The 20100-nt window shown below is 53.3% G+C and overlaps 1 protein-coding gene across 1 annotated transcript in view; it reads right to left on the reverse strand.

Moving 5' to 3' along the window:
• GALNT9 (polypeptide N-acetylgalactosaminyltransferase 9) overlaps positions 1–20100 on the reverse strand; it is a 115219-nt gene that overhangs the window by 53163 nt on the left and 41956 nt on the right. Inside the window, exons 3-5 of the mRNA XM_010852450.1 lie at positions 8671–8837; positions 6272–6446; positions 1674–1871 (exon numbers count right to left, since the gene is read on the reverse strand). Of these exons, the coding sequence (XP_010850752.1) occupies positions 1674–1871; positions 6272–6446; positions 8671–8837 (540 nt within the window). The remainder of the gene's footprint in view (positions 1–1673; positions 1872–6271; positions 6447–8670; positions 8838–20100) is intronic.

Here is a 20100-nt window from a genome sequence, read left to right on the forward strand (position 1 = left end):
ACAGTAGTAGATATAATGGTCATCTGAGTTAAATTCACCCATTCCAGTTCACTGATTCCTAAAATGTCGATGTTCACTCTTTCCATCTCCTGTTTGATCACTTCCAATTTACCACTTCCAATTCATGGACCTAACATTCCGGGTTCCTATGCAACATTGCTCTTTACAGCATTAGACTTTACTGCCATCACCAGTCACATCCACAACTGGGCACTGTTGTTGCTTTGGCTCTGTCTCTTCATTCTTTCTGGAGTCATTTCTCCACTCTTCTCCAGTAGCATACTGGGCACCTACCAATCTGGGGAGTTCATCTTTCAGTGTCCTATCTTTTTGCCTTTTCATACTGTTCATGGGGTTTTCAAGGCAAGGATGCTGAAGTGGTTTGCCACTCCCTTCTCCAATGAACTTCATTTTGTCAGAACTCTCCACCATGATCTGTCGGTCTTGGGTGGCCCTACATGGCATGGCTCATAGTTTCATTGAGTTAGACAAGGCTGTGGTCCATGTGATCAGTTTGATTAGTTTTCTGTGATTATGGTTTTCATTCTGTCTGTCCTCTGAGGGATAAGGATAAGAGACTTATGGAAGCTTCCTGATGGGAGAGACTGGCTGTGGGGGAAACTGGGTCTTGTTCTGATGGGTGGGGCCATGCTCAGTAAATCTTTAATCCAATTTTCTGTTTATGGGTGGGGTTGTGTTTCCTTCCTGTTGTTTGACCTGAGACCAAACTATGGTGGAGGTAATAGCGACCTCCTTCTAAAGGTCCCATGCATGCCCTGCCGCATTCAGTGCCCCTGACCCTGCAGCAGGCCACCGCCGACCCACGCCTCTGCCGGAGACTCTTGGACGCTCACAAGCAAGTCTGGGTCAGTCTCTTGTTGGGGGACATTGCTCCTTTCTCCTTTCTTCCTCCAGGAATCTGTTTCCCTAGTCCTGTGTAAGTTCTGACAGCTCTATGGTGGGGTTAATGGAGACCTCCTCCAAGAGGGCTTATGCCACACCCAGATCTGCTGCACCCAGAGCCGCTACCCCTGCAGCAGACCACTGCTGACCCGTACCTCTGCAGAAGACACTCAAACACTCAAAGTCAGGTCTTGCTCAGTCTCTGTGGGGTCTCCTGGTACACACAAGGTTTTGTTTGAGCTCTTCGAGCATCTCTGGTGTGTATGGGGTTTCATTCTGAGCGTGATTTCACCCCTCCTACCATCCTGCTGGGACTTCTCCTTTGCCCTTGGATGTGGGATATCTTTTTTTTTGTTGGGATCTAACATTCTCCTGTCAATGGTTGTTCAGCAGCAAGTTGTAATTTTGGAGTTCTCGCAGGGGAAGATGAGCATATGTCCTTCTACTCTGCCATCTTGATCTCCTGGTTATCACTCAGGTCACAATCTGGAGCCACTTCCCATTTCCCCATCACACCGCCATGTCCCTCTTCACACCCAGGGAAACCATGTACTGACCGCATCCTGCTGTTTCTACTCTCCCACCTGGTGCCAGGCCTTGGCTTTCTGCAGAGGAATGCCACCTGTCCCTCCAGTTCCCAAGGCCCCTGCTGCAGCCCTGCCCCACCTCACTGTCCTGGCTCTTTCCAGGCCAGGCCCCGCCCCAGTGACCCCACCCACCTGACTCCTCCAGTGCAGGCCCCGCTCCAGTGGCCCTGGTGGCCAGCTCACCTGATGGGCGCCGCCTCATCGCCGCGGTCCAGCCAGTCCTGGGGCGGGACGATGTACATGCACCAAAGGCCCCAGTTGTAGCCGTGGGCTGCGCTGGCGTATTGCTGCACCTCGAACGTGTCGTACTTGATGTTGTCGATGGCTGGCAGGACGATCCGCCGGCGGTCCTCCTGGATCCGCGTAAGGGCGGGCTCGGCCCTGCAAGGAGACGCAGGTCCCTGAGGAAGGGCACGGATGCCAGGGACCCCCGTCCCGTCCCCCTAGGTAGGGAGCCAGGACCCAGGCGGCCACACCCGCATCTAATGTTGGGCTAGACCAACTCTGCGGAGGGTAGATCCAAGCGCTGCACCTCTGGAAGCCCCGGAGTCGTCTGGGCTGCACACCCGGCTGCCCGAGGTCTCGCTGTGCCCGAGGCAGCCCGTGGCTAACCAGCAATTGACACTAGGGATCTAAACACCATCCAGGCCCAATCTCTGACATCTGATGAGCTGTCCTGGCTCCAGAGAGCTCTGTGAGTCAGCTTAGTCTGACAGCCGGCCTGCCTCACAGCCTGGCTTTTCTGGCAAGTGAATCCTACTTCCTGGCAGGCCTTCCCTCCAGGGCTGGAAGGTACATTCATTTACAAGCAGGAATGGAGGCCTGAATGTGCCACACCCTCTTGTAACACATAGGCACATACCCGTGAACTAGAAAAAAAAAAAAAAAGCTATGCCTCCGGGAGCTTAGGATATACTGAAGGGACAGAAAGGCTGACAAGTGCTGTTGTGCAGTGCACAACCTACACAACAGTATGTGGTGGGCCTGACTGAGTGGGTATGGGGGGACAGACAAAAATGTATAAGTAAATGATATATTAGGAGGTGATATGCATTGTGACAGAAAAAGAGGGTAAAATAAGGGTGATTTGGAATTGCTGTTTTAAATAGGGTGTTCAGGGTAGGTTGCACTGGGTGATGAGCAGAGGTGGTGTAGGATGTAGCAGCTGGTTGTTAGGGGAGGCAAGTGGGGTGCTGCACACAGAAAGAGCAGCCAGCACTGAGCCCCTGGGATGTGCTGGTGTGCTTGGGAAGCAGGCCAGGCAGCGGGAGTGGAGAGATGGTGGCCGTGCAGGCGAGGAAGGCGGAGAGGAGAGAGACCAGAGGACAAAGGCTGTGGGTTGTGAATTTCCAATGCAGGAGTCCCCAGGGGCAAACAGGTAGCATTTCACTCTGGAGATGACCTTGTCTCCTGCAAGGATGAGATGCTGCCCAAGGGGCTGGAGTTCAACAGGGTCATGAGCAGCCTGCTGACTGGGGGACCAGAGAGATGAACTGGGGGACAGGGGCTGAGCTCAGGGAGGGACAGCGGGGGCTGGGGTCAGGGTGAGAGGTTTCTGACCCTGCCTGGCCAGATTCACCTTATAGCCAGCCTTTCTTCCCATCCTTCCAAGCAAGAGCCTGGTATTTACCTGCCTTTCAGCTTCATGAGGAGGATTAATTAATTACTGTTAGCAAAGTGCTTCAGAGATGAAAAGCTCTCTGCAAATGCCACATGCGCTAATAAGGCAGAATCTTTATAGAGGCAGTTCTGGGAGGGGAGGGCTATTTGCAGATGGATAACTGGGTTTTCAGTGGTAAAATTAAAGTTACAGTAGTTTCAAATGGCATTTTGATGTGATAGACTTGTGACTCTCCCAAACATCCTCCAAATGCTCCAGGGAGTTTAACATACATGAGAGGGACAGAAAGCCCTTCGAGTACAGCTGAGCAGGGCACAACCTACACAACAGTATGCATGACCCTGGTGGAGGGCGGACCATAGCATTGTCATTACTGACCGAAGGTGACAGATGTCATGGGAAAAGAAGTCGCTTCATGAGGGTGGCAGGAGAGGGAAATGGGGGCCAGCAGGGGAATTCAGAACTCACATCTCGGTTAGGCATGCGCTGGGTCAGAACCAGCCCTGAGAACACACTGGTGGTCCTGGGCTGGCTGAGATGTACCAGCGGGAGTGCAGGAGTGTGGAAGGAAAGGGCTCCATTCACCTGCCTACCAGGCACCAAAGCCCTGGTCCAACCAAAGCAGCAGTTAGGAAAACCGGGAACTTTGAGAGGTCCCGAAGGCCAGACCCTCAGGGGCCCCAGCTGGGGACACCTGGCCAGGCACTGTGGGGCTTGATCAGCATGCCCACCCCCTCCCTATGACCCTCTCGTCTCCCTTGAGGGAATATCTCAGTGAACCTCTTAGTTTAGGCTTCAGAGAGTTTAAACATGTGACTTGGGAGATTTGATATAAAGAAGAGTGAGTTTTAGTTTCTCTTGAAATGGGGCAAACTGGGTACACAGGGCTGACTTTTCCCTGCTGCTCGGCTGGTAGGGGCTGCAGGCTGCCCCTGGATGAGGGGTTCATGCTCCCCGCCCACTGTGGACGCCTTGCATACCCTACCACTGTGGGTTTAACATAATGATCTTCAGGTGAGATCACACTGAGTGACCTGTGTGTGTGTGTGTGCATTATGGCTCAGGTGTGTCCGACTCTTTGCAACCCCATGGACTTTAGCCCACCAGGCTCCTCTGTCCATGGAATTCTCCGGGCAAGAATACTGGAGTGGGTTGCCATTTCCTTCTCCAGGAGATCTTCCTGACCCAGGGATCGAACCCAGGTCTCTTGCATTACAGGCAGATTCTTTACCATCTGAGCCACCAGGCAAGCCTAGGCAGGCCCTAAATCCACAGACAAGGGTCTTTAGAAGAGAGAAGGGGAGAGGCACAGTCACACAGAGGGGAGAAGCCATGTGAAGACGGACACAAAGATTGGAGGGATGCGGTCACAAGCGCAGGGACTCCTGGGGCCCCAGAGCTGGAAGAGGGGTGAATGGTGTCCTCCCACAAAGACTGGTCCACTTGGAACCTGGGATGTGACCTTACTGGGAAACAGAGTCTTTGCAGAGGTAATTCAGTTAAAAAACCCAAGATGAGATCACCCTGGATTGGGGTGAGCCTTGAATCCAAGGTGTGTCCTTCTAAGAGAAAGGAGAGGGAGGACACAAAGGAGAAGCCATGTGATGGCGGAGGCAGAGATGGACGGATGCTGCCACAGGCCTGGACACCCGGAGCCATCAGAGCTGGAAGAGGTGGGAGGCTCCCCCCCAAGGGCTTCCTGGGGAGCCCAGCCCTGCCTGCACCTTGATTTTGACTTCTGGCCTCAGAGCTGTGAGAGAATGAATTTCTCTCGTTTTGAGCCACTAGCCTTTGGTCATTGTTATGGCAGCCCCAGGACATGCACTGGGTGACCCTCCCTCCACTTTCTCATGTCCCAGCCCCTCCAACACAGGTGGTCCCCTGGGGTCTCAGTCTTCAGTCCCAGCTGGGCACTTGTCTGACACCTGTGTGCCGAAGCCGGCACTGTTCACAAGCATCCCACATGTAACCTTGGCAACAATCCAGCTCTCTAACATCACCAGTCAGTGCATGAAGAAACCAAGGCTTGCCCAGGGCTCAAACACTCGCATCATGTTGGTGGCCCAACTGTCCTGTCCCGATCCTTCCCGCGGGATCGCTAAGCTCTGCCCTCCCCACCCAGCTGCTGTTTATTCCTCTCAGGTCCTCTGCAGGGCCTGGTGGGAGTGAGGGCTCAGGGGGCGACTCCCAGATGCAGCCACCAGAGAGGAAATTAGGAAATATACCAAGAGCCCAGCAGGCGCTTTCCAGAAAACTTTGAAGCACATCCTTCTGTTCTAGCAACACATCCTCAGGCACCTGCTGTGAGAGCATCAGCTCACCGCCTGCCTAGGGACAGCAGGGTCTGGATAGAGGCAGCAGGGCCACCCGCAGCTCTGAAGCCCTGTGTGGATAATTTGCTGGACAAATGACTCTGTTCTTAAGGCATCACTGGCCACCTTTGGGCAGAGCCTCATGAACATCCCCAGGCGAGAGAGCACAGATCTGGGGCCCCACCCTGAGACCCTGTATCCCACAGACCTGTACTTCCTGGTAGCTCTCAGGGGCATCAGATGCTGCTGGTCTGGGGTTCACACTGAGCACCGAGGCCCTGCAGGGTCCCTGCCCCCCGGGGCACCTCTAGGTCATCCTGCACACGTGCTTGGGTGTCTCTGTGGTGTCCCGGCCACTACCCTGTATCCCAGCCACTCTTTGGTGTCCTGATCACTCCCCTGGCCAGATCCCTCTCCAGGTTTCTCATTAGAAGCCCATCTCGCCCCTGAATAGATGGGTGGGAGAAAATGGGCAGATGCTGTGTCCTAGGACTTTCTCACAAGGATGAGAAATTGCTTCCAACTAGATTTGGGTTTCTATTAACCGAGACCCGATAGACCACATTTCATATACACGAGACCCAACCTTGTGACCTAAGGTCACATGAACATCCTCATTTGAACTGTCGCTGCTGGAATGACTGGACAATTCAAATTCCTTTGGGAACAAGGTGGGGACACAGATCAGTCCTCATACACAGGCATCACAAACAGGGTTCTGGGTTCTAGGAACTGCACACGGAGTGGCCTCGTGGCCCACCAGACTCATCCTCTTTGCCCGGCTCCTGCAGGCCCTAGCAGACCCCACCCAGGGCACAGCTCCACTTGGCCCCGGGCCCCAGCCTTACCAGCCTGTGCTGAACTCCACATGGGCATCAAAGAAGCCAACGACAGGGGCCGTGGCGACCTTCCAACCCTGTAACCGCGCCCGGATCAGGCCTTCCCGCCTGCTGTTGCGGACGATCTTCACCAGGCCCGGGTATCTCTTGCTGACGTATTGGTCCAGGTTGAGCTTGAGTTCCACTGTGGGGACACAGAGAAGTTTCAGGTATGGCACTGTGGGAGAGCCCGAGGCCACTGAGATGCACGGTCATTGTGGGCTCCGGATCCATACTTCATAAACTGTAAGAAGACACACCACAGCTGGACATGGCTCAAGGTGCTGGGGGCATTTCGGAGAGATAAGACCCCCACCTTGTGGAGCTGTGTTCCAGCGGGAGAGACCATGAGCTATCAAGCCAGATTGATCCAGGCAGAGAACGTGTTATGAGAATAAGAGAAAACGGGGCTGAATTACTGAACTGTAGGAATGCAGTCCACGGGCAGATGGATGGATAAACAAAGTGTGGCGCATCCACACAATGGAATACGGTCCGGCCTCAGAAAGGAAACTCTGACACATGTTACAAGGTAGATAAACTCGAGAACATGATGCTCAGTGAAATAATCCAGTCCCCAAAGGACAAGTGCTGTGTGATTCCACTTGCATGAGGTCCCTGGAGCAGACATATCCACAGGGACAGAAAGCAGAATGGGAGGGGGGTGGGGAGTTAATGGGGACAGAGTTTCATTTGGGGAAGATGAAAAGGTTCTGCTGGTGATGGTGGTGATGGCTATACAATGATATCAATGTCCTTGATACCCCTGAGCCCTATAATTATTTTGTAAATGGTTAATTTTACATTATGAGAATTTCAACTCAATAAGTCATTGAAAAAACGGATGAGGGCCCAGGAGTCTTTGTGAGGAAGCTCCCGAGGGCTAAAACTACAAGCAACAAAATAGGTCACAATAATAGCAAACATTAGCCAAAATGAAAAAAGAAAAAGGGGAAAGGGAGTGGGCGTCTGAGTGTGGCGGGGGCTTCTCCAGGTCGGTGGGGCAGGGACAGGGTCGGCCTGTGAAGGTCACGTGGGCTGGGACAGGACAGGGAGCCGGCGGGGAAGAGAGGAGGACATTACAGGTATGGGAAATGAGCAGTGTGGAGACACCCTTGGCTGCTCTCAGGGGTAGGGGAGTGGGTGGGGAGGAGGTGCAGGGAGGAGCAGAGGGCTGGGGTGTGGGCTCGGGGCTGAGCAGGAGGAGCTGAGAGGGTTTGAACCGGATCCTTGCTCCTGGGTCTTTGTCAATACTCTCACGCCTTGGCTATAGGGACTTCTCGCAGAAGACCTCCACCACCCAGAGGCCTTCCCCTACATACCCACCACCAGGCTCTAGTGGATACTCCCAGGAGGGCAGCCTGGCCCCACAGAGGGCTCCAGCTGCATAGCCAGTGCGTCCCGGAGCAGTGTCCCCGTGCTCTGTCCTGCCCTCTCCAGGCCTCATTCTCGCTCCCTTGACAGTGTTGGGCGGGGCTCTCCTGGCACAGACACAGAGCACAGGCGAGGCTGGAGCTCCTTCAGGCCAGGAGGGCTCTGGGACGCCTCTCCCCGCTTTCCTCCACCCTCCCCCTGACTCCTGACATGAGAAGGAGAGACTGCAATGACGGAGAGACCCAACAGTCACAGCTCAGTGCACCAGGACCTTGGTGTGGGAGCTGCCGGTAGTGGGGTCCATGCTCCTCTCTGCTTCTGCAGAGGAACAGATGAGGACAGGCCAGGAACCTCCAGACCCTTGTTGGGGGCTTGGAGCCCCATGTGCCTGGTGGGTGTGGATAAATGCCTGGGCTGGGTGGAGGCTGACGCGGGGCCATGACAAGAGATCCCTGGGGCCCACACTCCAGCTGTGAGCACTGGCCCCTTCCCCATCAGCAAGCCTCCCACTGGAGTTTTGTCCACAAACAAGAAGTGAAGGTGTGATTAGCATAGAGAGACTTAACACATGGGGGGGCCTTTCTGGATGATGGCTGTAGGGGTTGAATAGCCACCACCCCCAAACTCAGGTCCACCCAGAACCTCAATTGGAAATAGGGGTTTTGTGAATATAAATGGTTAAGGGTCTTGAGATGAAAACCTTCTGGATTAGGATGGGCCTTAAATTCAAGGACGAAGGTCCTTATAAGAAAAGGAGAGACACAAGCACACCAGAAGATGCCTTGTGAAGATGGAGGCAGAGACGGGAGAGGTGTGGCCACAAGCCCAGGACACCAAGGATGCCAGCAGCCGGCAGAAGCTGGGAGAGGCAGGAGGGATCCTCTCCTGCAGCCTCTGGAGGAAACGTGGCCCTGGCCATACCCTGAATTCAGAATTCTGGGCTCCAGGGCTGCAACATGCTTCCCTCGCTGGGGTGCTGAGCTGGCCCCACTCACCATTATCACTGTTGTCGTCCACCAGGATCACCTCCTTGAGGAGCTGGGAGGGCGTGTGGTTGACCACGCTGTGGACGGAGCGCAGGATGACTGAGAGGGCTTCATTGACAAAGATGAACACCACAGAGATCTGGGGCAGGTCATCCGAGTAGGTCATCTGTCTGCACCTGCAGGAGAGATGGCATGGGGGGCAGAGGTCAGTGTCGGGACAGGACGGGGAGGTGGGAGCCTGGAGCCCCCGTAGGAGGCCCATCGGGGCCACTTCTAAATCCCGCTACCGATGGAAGAGCAATAGGGATACCACGGTTAGAAAAGGAATGAGCACAGGGAGAGAAACAGAGGGATGATGTTCATCTCAGAAACCCTGACTTCCATACTCTGACCCTGGACCCTGCTCTCTCCTTGAGGAAAGACAGGGAAATTGCACCTGTAAGGGATTAACGTCCCACTGAGATCGCTTGGAACATTTGTTTTGACACCCTTGGGAGGCATGAAAGAGAAGTGAAGGAGAGATGATCATCTCTTAGTGCAGTCCAGTGGAGGGTCCGGGAGAGCTCCAGCCTGGAGCCCACATCAGCCACTCCCCATGCCCAGCTCTATCTGTGCCCCAGGAGGTCATGGTGTTGGTGGCTGCTAGACAGAGGGCGTCTACTGGGAAGGTCCTATGCTCAACAGACGCTGTCCTCTGAAGTGGGATCTGAGTAAACAGTGATGACAAGTACACAAGGGTCAGATGAGGGCTGTGGAACTAGGAGAGATGTCAGTATGGGACAGCCTAGTCGTGGCCTCCGCCTAACCTCAGCGTCAAGATAAAATAGAATGATGAAGTATCTTCTCCAAAGGTCTTATCTTGGAAGTAGGGATGTGGGAAGGGAAATGAAGGGAGCAGGGAAAGCAAAATATTCCATAATTGAGCGTGGGATAAGGCTGGTGAGTGCCTGTTAATGTAACAATACAGTGGAATAAATTCACAAGGGAACATGGGGAAATTATCAAAAATAGAGAAGTGGGGGGAAAAGGAACAAAAATTGAAGTAGGTAATAAAGTAAGACAGAAGGAACTCAAGTATGTTGGCTGCTACAATAAATGTAAGTAAACTAATTCTCTTTAAAATAGCAGAGGCTGTTCAATGAAGTTAGATACTTACACACTAATGCACATACACACATGCACACATTCACTCACATATTCATACACACACAGCTCTGCTGTTTATGGTTTATAATAAACACAATTAAAATAGAGTGATTTTTTAAAAAAAAGATTGGAAATATAAACAAGTGAGAAAGAGATGCCAGACAAATACTGCCTCCCTAAGCCAGACATTCAGCACAGATATCACACAGGATGGAGAAAGCTCTTTATGAAGGAGACATAATAATTATAAACTGTTATCCCAAAGTGAACTTGCAGCTGGGTATAAAAGGGAAAATGACTAGAAAAGTAAGGAGAGTTTGATGAAACCATAACTGTGCGTCACCTTCAGACTGGGCAGACTGAAAAATTGAGACCATGAAGGAATTTACATAAGGAAACCCCTAATTCCTCCAGGGAATTTTTTTTTTTTCCTTAGGCTCATAGGACATTTACAGAAAGTGGTCATGTATTTGCAAAACAGAGAAATTTAGATTTTTATGAAGCAGGAATTTCACAGGCTGGGCTGGGTCTGTGGGCCTGTGACCTGGGCAGTCCCACAGGGTCCACACTGGGAGTGACCCACTCTCATCACAGCCTCCTTCCTATCCATCCATGTGCTTCCTATTCTCATCAGCTAACCAGTCATTAGGTTAGGGGTCATACTGCTCCAGTATGGCCTCATCTTAACTAATTACACCTTCAACAACCCCATTTCCTAATCAGAAACATTCTGAGGTCCTGGCAGATAGATCTGGACATCTTTTGGGGGACACACTTAGACCAAGATCAGTCATGCCTATCCCACAACGGGAGAAAGAGCTTTATTTAAAGATGGTGGTGGCGGGGGGGACTTCCCTGGTGGTCCAGTGACTAGGACTCTACACTCCCAATACAGGGCTCCTGGGTTTGATCGCTGGTCAAGGAACTAGATCCTACCTGCTGCAACTAAGACCCTGTGCAGTCAACAAATAAACAAAAATAAATATTAAAAAAAAATAAAAATGGGAAGTCATTGTAGTTGTTGGGGGCTAAGGGTGAGAACAGAGAAGGCAATAGCACCCCACTCCAGTACTCTTGCCTGGAAAATCCCGTGGACGGAGGAGCCTGGTAGGCTTCAGTCCATGGGGTCGATAGGAGTCGGACACAACTGAGCGACTTCACTTTCACTTTTCACTTTCATGCATTGGAGAAGGAAATAGCAACCCACTCCAGTGTTCTTGCCTGGAGAATCCCAGGGACGGGGGAGCCTGGTGGGCTGCCGTCTATGGGGTTGCACAGAGTCGGACACAACTGAAGCGACTTAGCAGCAGCAGCAGCAAGGGTGAGAACGGGGTAGAGCTGTTTGAGAAAGATGACCAATACTGGGCATAACCAACCATGATGATAAGCAATAACTATAATAATCAATTATGAGAATAACTGATCATGATGATAAATAATAACGAGGATAACTGATACTGATGATAACGAATTGTGATAATAACTAATACTAATGGATAATTAATCATGATGACAACCAATCAGGATGATAGCAACAGCTGAGGGTCCCCAGCGCACAGCACCTGCTCTCTGTATCTCAGCCCTCCAGCTCCCTCAGCAGCCCTAACAGAAATGTGAGGATCCTGGCGGTTAACTCCCCCCTCCTGTAGTGAGTGCTGCCCTCAGAGCTGGTGCTGGCTGCCCCCAGCCAGCGGGGAGCGAGCCTTGAGGGGGGCCCTCCCTCCCTGCCTGCTCCCAGCTGGGGTTAGAGTGCCAGCCTGGCTCTATGACTAAGGAGAGCCCTGCGTCACTGTCACATTGGTATGGGCTGCGGTGCTGCAGGGAGAGTTCATCACTCAGGAAAATGCTTTCTGACAAGAAGACTTCACTCCATGTTTCTGTAGAGGAAGAAAGTTGGAATGTATGATTTTCATGAACCTGCAAAATGTGTAAAACAGGAAAAAAAAAAAACACACCTTGAGGAAGGAAATCTATCTTGAGAGTGGCCGCAGCTGCAGTTGCAGACAGGAAGGATGGGTTTGGAGGAGGGGTTCTTGGGGGCCTGCAGGGGAGGGGCTGCAGTGCCCCCCACTGCCTCCCCATCCCAAAGGCCTGGGTGCTGGCATTCCTGCACCTTCTTCCCAGCCCACTGTCCTCAGGCGTCCTCACGTGGCTTCTTTAGGGTCTCTCGCCCCCCACTGCAGGCCACCCAAGAGCAGGCTCCTTCACTGCTGTACCCCAAGACCCCAGAGTTGGTCACGCAGTAGGGCTTACAGCACTTGTTGACAAGGGGAAGAAAGAACAAGTAAATAGGTCATACATGGCCGAGTCCTGACACCCATGGGCTCCCCCGCCCCCGTCTCGGTGCACAGCGACCTCAGCGCAGCAGGAACCTCCACTGTGTTCAGGGTGTGGAGGAAGCTGGCAGAGTCTGGAGGGCGTGGGAGCTCTCGTCCCCCTTCCTCTCCCTCCATGACCAGGTTAGGAGGCCAGGGACCTCTCCGGCTTTGCCACTGGGCCACAAACTTCTGTTCTAAAGGAGGTTTCAACTGGCAATAGCCACCTGGCGCTGCCTGTGGAGAAGCCACCAGCATCTGCAGCCGTCTCCCGGGGACACATTTCACATGAGACTCCTTTCAGGGGCTGGAGGCCATACTGGCCAGAAGGGACAAGGTGCCCGCCCCCACGGCTTCCACTTGTGAGGGCACGGGGGTTGGGGGGCGAGCACGGAAACAAAGGTTTTGACTGCAGAGAATAGAGCAGGGTGACGGGGTGAAGAGTGGCCACAGGGAGGTGTCTTTGGACAAGGCAGCGGAGGAGGTATGGGGGTCCCAGAACAGTCAGTCCGTTTAGGCCCTGGAAACATACACCCAGATATTTATAGTCCCAGGTCCAGAGGCTGGAAGTCCAAGGCCGGGGTGTCCCAGGGCTGGTCTCTGAGGCCTCGCTCCTTGACATGCGTACAGCCGTCTCCTCCCTGCATCCCCACACAGTTGTACCTGTGTGTCTGTGTCCGGATCTCCTCTCATAAGGACACCAGTCCTGTGGGATTAGCCCCACTTTGCAGCCTCACTTTACCTCAGTCACCCGTTTATAGGCCCCACCTCCACATACAGTTACATCCTGAGGTCCTGGCATTAGGACTTTAACATATGGATTTGGGGGGACACACAAGTCAGCCCACAGAAAAATCCAAAAGATAAGTAGGACCCAGCCAGGCAAGGACCGGGCCGTCCCATGGGCTGGGGGTGTGTAGGGCATGTTTCCCACTGGGCGATGAGCTGTCTCACTTTATTGTTTGTCTACACTTAACAAATCACACCCGTTGCAAACATTTGCAGCTTACAAATTGTTATTTAAGTTAGAAATCGTGCAATAGAGGTGGCTCATTTTTCTCCAGTGCAAATTTGCATAAAAATAATCTGTTTTCCTTAGCATATAATCCCCTTCTCAGTTGGAAAATAAAATTGTTTGTGTTAAATATTGAGCAGAGGGTGTTCTCTGGTGGTTCAGTGGTTAGGACTCTTTGCTTTCACTGCTGAGGGCCCAAATTCAATGCCTGATCGGGGAGCCAAGATTCCACAAGCTTTGCAGGGGCCACAAAAAATAAAAATTAAAAAAATAAATATTGAGCCGATAGAAGGGTTTGTTTTTCACACATAAGTAGGTAAGATGTCAGTGAGGCAGTAAGAAACCTGTGCTAATACCCCACTGGAGATCAGGAATGTTACCGTCCAAAGAGCAGCCTCCTCCTCTCTGCTTTTCTTTACAGTCTCTGATCCCAGGTACCCAGCCCGTAGCGCACGTGAACTTGACCTTAGGCCGAGCTGCTCTGGTCCTGCCTTTGTACCAGGACAAGCTCCACTGGCCGCCGGGCCAGCCCGTCCCACGATGTGCCTGCTTCTCCTCCCAGCCGTGGCACTGTGTTTCCACATCTCTTTCTGTGCCTGAATCAGCTTTCAGTTTCAAGGCTCAGTGGCCTCCCTGCCCTGCACTGGAGCCAGGGAGGGGCTGGATGTGATGGTGGAAACAAAACTGACCATCACGCAGCAGTCCTGGAATAAGTCCGTCTAAGTAGAACCAGAGGGCTCTTTGTAATTAAAAGCCCTATTTCTGTCAGACAGAAAATAAACCAAGTTGACGGAGTTTGGAAAGAATCAGAGTTCAGCAAGAGGGCGGCTCTGAGAGCTTGTAATCACAGTGATCCAGAATGGGTCTGGGAGTGGGGCAGATGCAGGGGACAGAGTGGGGGACATGGGAAAAGAGGGAGAAGGACCTCCATCATCCCCACCCGGGGCCTCCGGAGGGGGAGGGAGACCCAGGGCACACCCACGCGCTCTTGGCTTACTGTAAAACTGAGAGAAGACCGGGTGATACACTATAATTATTTCAACTTGACATTGAATGTTACATCAACATAACATTTTTATGTTCAAACCCGCAGCGGGGTGTCCCCACCCTTCCCTAGACAGTCACAGGTCAGGAGAGAACGAGACCCTGTCTCCCTGACCCCCTCCCTCCTACTATTACCCTCCCTGCTCCCCTTCACGACAAATTCATCCCTTTCCAGCCCCAGCTGCTCTGGCAAAGCCTTGGCCTTGACTTTGGTCTCCCCTACCTGTCCCTTGACCCTCTTCCTGCATGTGCTCACCACCCACTAAGAAAGGCACGATCTCTAGGATGTGAGCTGGGTCCCCTCTGACCTGACCTCTGTATTTTTCCTCTTGCTCACCTGATGGCCCCTCAGGGCCCCAGTGCTTCCAAGAGCACGAGAGTCTGCTCCTGCCTCAGGGCCTTGCGTGCCCGCCCTGCCTGGCACACATCTCCCCTATATGGCCACATCACTGACTGCTACTCTGCTCTGCCTCCCGGGCTGGGAGCCCCAGGCAGGGCTTCCAATTTGTCTGGTCACTGCCTCACCAGCACCCAGGACTGCAGACGCTCCAAAGGCTTCAACACATATCATCATAGCTCCTTGTGAACTCAAAGGCGGGCTGTGAGATGCACGTTTAAAGCTATGACACATGTGGACAAACCTCTGGATAATTCTGTATGGGGGAAACACCAGAAGTCTAAACGTGAGTGAGGTTCAAGCTGAATTTGAGGATACGTGTGCATGTATACCCCACATGGGCACACGCATGTCCACGCTCACACATGCCACACACACCCATGAGCCCTTGACAGAGGAGTTGTGTACCCACCTTGGGGGCATTTGCCTTATTCAGAGGACTCTTCAGTCCCTGCTGAGCCACGTGTAATCCAACCAGACCAGGTTTTCCCAGTCTCAGCCCTCTGGATTTTGGGGCGGGATAATTCAGTTAATTCTCTGTTGTGGGGGTTGTCTTGTAAACGATAGCATTTAGCAGCATCCCTGGCCCCCACCTAGGTCGAGACAATCCAGAGTGCCTCCAAACACCTCTAAATGTGCCCTGAGGTGACATTACCCAGTAAGGAGCCCTGGTCCAGGATCTGAGGTCTGACCCTGGAGGCCTTGAATTCGGCAACCATTCTAGCATTATCAGGCTCTCGGCACCCATCCCAGTGTACCTGGTGACTGACACCTGTTGCAGTGCAACCCTCTCAAGGTCCCTTCCTCCCCCTGAAAATGTAACGCCAGCCAGAGTCCTGTCCATCCTGTCTCAGGCTGAGGACATTTGCTGTGGTCCAGCTCAGCCCCTTCCCCTTCCCCTTCCCCAGTAACACATGAAGTCCACTTCCCATCATCACATTCTAAGTCCCAGCCCCTGGATGCAGTGAGGGATGTGACTAGGTCTGAGCCAGGCAGTTCACCAATAGCTCCGGAATAGACACACAGAGCCACAGAAATGTTGTCTGAGGCCTTGGGGAGATAAGATGTGAGGCTGCAGCAGCTGCATTCATTTTGCTCCCAGTGGTCAGGATGAAGCCATGAGGCAAGAGCAGACCAGAGAGACGGTGAGATGCCAGGTCCAGATGACATCAGCTGATCCTCAAATCCAACTCGACATGAAGCCAGCGCTTCCTCCAGACTTTGTAGTTGCAGGAATCATATATCCCCTCCCTGCCTCTTCCCCTTTCTCTCTTTTTCCAGACTAAGACAATTTGAGATGGATTTTCTGTCACTTGTGATAGAAGGAGTCCTGATCCAGCACAGGTCCTAAAATGTGCGTGATGCAGGGATGCACTTGTCTGAAATCAAGGATGCCCCTCAGGAGGGGTCTGCCTGGCTGCAGCATCCTGGAGTCCCTGAGCATGCAGAGAGGGGAAGACAGGGGAGCTGGTGGGTTCAACGCTCACAGGGGTTAGCCTGGCCACTGCCTTGGCCATAGCACATTCCATCTCAAGATGTCCCTGTCCGGGTGAGCTAGGGGCTTTTATCATATTGTTGGTGGAGATGACACGAGCTGCTTCATCCTAACCCTGTCCTTGTCTGGGACACACACAGTCCCAGCTTGGAACCTTGATTGCCTCTAGAGGAGGGGAGAACCAACTGCCAAACCTCTGAGTTAAATTCTCAGCAAACTCCCGTCTCCAAGACTCGGGTGTCCCCATCATCCTGTGAGGCAGAGACTGAACAAACCAAACTCTGCAGGGGCTCTGAGAAGGAGCAGGAAAGCACCCTTGCCTTTCATGGTTCACAGGTGAGACACACAACAACCCAGGACACGTGAGGGAAAGCCTGCTGGGGGCCCTGGGAAGCTTCCTCTGTTCTTAAAGAGCAACAAGATGTAGGAACGTATTTATTCTAGCCCTTTGGAAATTTGACTTATGAAGATGTGATGCTGAGAGCTGCAGCAGCCATATTGTGACCATGAGGAGCATAAGCCCAACGCACTGAGTGTGGCAGAGCAGAAAGTTGGAAAGAGTACAGGTCCCCGGTGATGTCACTGAGCCACCAATGCACAGCTTTGTCCCCTCTCAAGCCTGTGGACTTCTTGTTATCTGAGATTAGGAATTCCATTGTAGTTGCAGCCACTCCTGAGTTGCTGGGTTATTCATATGAAAGCATTCTTTCTGATATGGAACATTCATTCTTTTTAGGGGGAATCCCACTTCTACCTTGAAATGTCATCAGCCCCTGTACCCCCAAATGTCACCCCACGACAGTCTGAGATGGGTGTTCTGGCAGATTATGCTTTCCAAAGATGCTGCAACATCAGCTCCCAACGCTCCTGGCACTTTGCCTCCCTCCCCTCGAACCTCAGGGGCTCAGCAGCCTCTCGCCAACAGAACACAGGGAAGGATGTCACTTGGCTTCTGAGCTGCGCCATGAAGAGCAACAAGGTTCCGTGTGCTGGGTCTCTGTTCTGGGGCCAAGTGGTACCACAGAGGGAACCGGACTCTGCCCTGGCTGCCAGGCTGAGAGGAGGTGCAGGCCATGCCAAGGGGCCCTGTGTGGGTGCTCGGTGAACTGCACATCTGCTGGCAGGCACGTATATGATGGCACCCTCAGGTGACTCCAGCCCCCATCGCTGAGCGCCCCCACCAACATCACTCCTTCTCAGAGCAGCCCCAGAAGGCATCGCTCAGAGTCAATTTCCTCTGCACCCGGTCTGACCCCTTGCCTCTGAGTCCATTAAAATGTGGTTTAACACAGCTGACTGAGCAGCAGCTATAACTGCGACAGGTATGTTCCCCAAAGCCTGGCAGCTCCATCCTTCTCGTGGACACACGGTGTCCTGCGCGGTGCTGGGCACACAGTGGAGGCTTCCGCAGGCTGGCGGGCTTCACACTCGCCCCCACGCCCGCCAGATCACAGTTGCAGGAGGGGCTGGGCTGTGTGCTCCCCCCACACCAAGAGGCTCTGACTCGGCCTTTGCGTGCCCCACCTGGAGCCAGAGAAGTCAGACATCCTCAACCACCAAGCCATTTGGAGAGGATTTATAGACCCGGAGAGCAGCAGGCGGTTATGAGCTCTCGAAGCCACTTCCGAGGTCGTGGCTGGAATGCGCAGCAGGCGGTGTCCCGGCTGGCCTCACGGGAAGCGGGGCCATGGCAGCGACACTAATGGAAATTTATGGGGACGCCCTTTGTGCCGCAGGAGAGATAAACTCAGGATGGAGAGGGGATGAAGTGGCTGTGGCCTCCCAGGGGGACAGTAAGCTTCGCCTGGTGACAACAGGGCACACATCCATCTCCAGGCGGAGGATACAGGTCTGGGCTGAGCACAGGCCAGGGAAGCTGAGACTGATGTTTCAGGGAACAGCTGCCAGGAGGGTTGTAGGAAGCCTGTCACCAAGGCAGCGGCATCTGCCTGCAGGGTCAACATGCTCCTGCCCTCTCGGGGACATCAAGGTGAGCCTGGAATCCCCAGCTAGCTCGGGCCACCACAATGCCCAAGGCAGGATTCTGATGGGCGCAGAGGCAGAGCAGCCCCCACAGAAAACCAGCACAGACGAGGCTGCTAGGGAAGGTAGGAACTGAAGACCAGTAGGATGAGAAACACCAGAGCCTCCTGCTTAGGGGTTCTGTCTTCCCAAGACTGAGTCCATCCTTCTGTCCAGGGAGTTGGCTACAAGACCTCTCAGAAACAATCTGTATATGCACACACATGCACTTGTGTGCATACACTGCACAGATGTATAAGCACACATGCACACAAGTAATAGTGAAGTGAAAGTCGCTCATTCGTGTCTGCCTCTTTGTGACCCCATGTCCATGGCATTCTCCAGTCCAGAATACTGGAATGGGTAGCTGTTCCATTCTCCAGGGAATCTTCCCAACCCAGGGACTGAACCCAGGTCTCCGACATCACAGGCAGATTCTTTATCAGCTGAGCCACCAGGGAAGCCCAAGAATACTCGAGTGGGTAGCCTATCCCTTCTCCAGCGGATCTTCCTGACCCAGGATTGAACCGGGGTATCCTGCATGGCAGGTGGATTCTTTACGAGCTGAGCTACCAAGGAAGCCCACACACAGAGTCAGACACGACTGAGCAACTTTCACTTTCACACAAGTAAAACACTATGCAAATACACATACATACAACATAGATGTACACGCATGTATTACACATGCCCATGTGTGCGTTCTCATGCGTGCACACATAGGGCACCTTGCACACGACCACATGCCGTGGAGATGTTAACGGCTCACATTTTATTCATTTATTTATTTTTAATGATTTGCGGCTCTACTGGGTCTTTGTTGTTGATGGAGGGCTTTCTCTAGTTGTGGCAAGTGGGGGTTAATCTCTGGTTGCGGTGCCGGGCTTCTCATGGCGGTGGCTTCTCTTGTTTTGGCTCTCCGGCTTTAAAGCACCAGCTCAGCAGCTGTGGCACAAGGACTTAGTTGCCCTGAGGCATGTGGGGTCTTCCCGGACTAGGGATCAAAACCGTGTCCCCCACATTAGCAGGCAGATTTGAGGGAAGCCAAATGGCTCACATTTGTTGGAGGCACCTGTGCGTGGAGCTGAAGGCAAGCACAGATGGAGCACTCACTCTCCGACACCCAGGCCCCCACTTGCATGCAGTAAGCAGCTGCAGGGTGACTTGCATGAACCCTCAGAGAGACGCGTGGACTGCGATGCATGATCTCGACACCACATATTTGAGGAGATCTGAGCACGCACACCTTCAGAGCTCAGAGCAAAAGCCAGTCAGAAATAGAATGTTGGGCCATGCACAGAAAGACCCCTCCCACATCCCCCTCATAAGAGGCCCGGTGGGATAGTCACATTTGGAATTGTGGGCTGAAGGGCATGGTCGCTATCCATGTGCCCTGAGGCCTGCCCACACCCAGGAAAACGAGTGGACTACACCAGTGGCCAGGCTGCAAATCCCTGGGTGCAATGCTACAGAGGAGCCCTGGGCCTCCTGGAGTGCCTCTGCCTGGACAGCAAGGTCCATCAGGGCCCAAGTGCGCGATCTTCAGGGTCTATGACCTCCGGTCCCTCCAGGCCCTCCCTCAGACAGCCCCTGAAGTCGCTGGGCCAGAGGCCAATGACCTTTCACATGCAGGAGGCCAGCCCAGCACTGATGTCTTCATTCTGTTGCTCCAGAAGCCCCAGCAGGGCCTCTGAGGATGCTTGGTGAGCCCATGGGGAGGACGGTGGAAGGGAAGGGAAACATGGGACCCCAGGTGTTTGTTCATCCAGCCCCACATTGACTGGGCCCTTGTCCGCCATCCAGCACATCCGCAGCTGAGATGGAGCCACGGGGCAGGCGGCCCCTGCTTCTCCTGTCTCTTGAAACTAATAAAGCCTTGGACCTGCTACCAGGGGACCAGCTGGCTCCAAGGAAGAGCCCAGTCAGCAGGAGAGCAAGAGGTTGGGGGTCTGTTCCCAGCAGTGACCATCCCACGCTGAGAAGCAGGCTCACCTGCTGGGTCCCC

This window comes from Bison bison, unplaced genomic scaffold (assembly GCF_000754665.1).
Source record: "Bison bison bison isolate TAMUID 2011002044 unplaced genomic scaffold, Bison_UMD1.0 scf7180017864312, whole genome shotgun sequence".
In the NCBI taxonomy this organism is placed as follows: domain Eukaryota; kingdom Metazoa; phylum Chordata; class Mammalia; order Artiodactyla; family Bovidae; genus Bison; species Bison bison.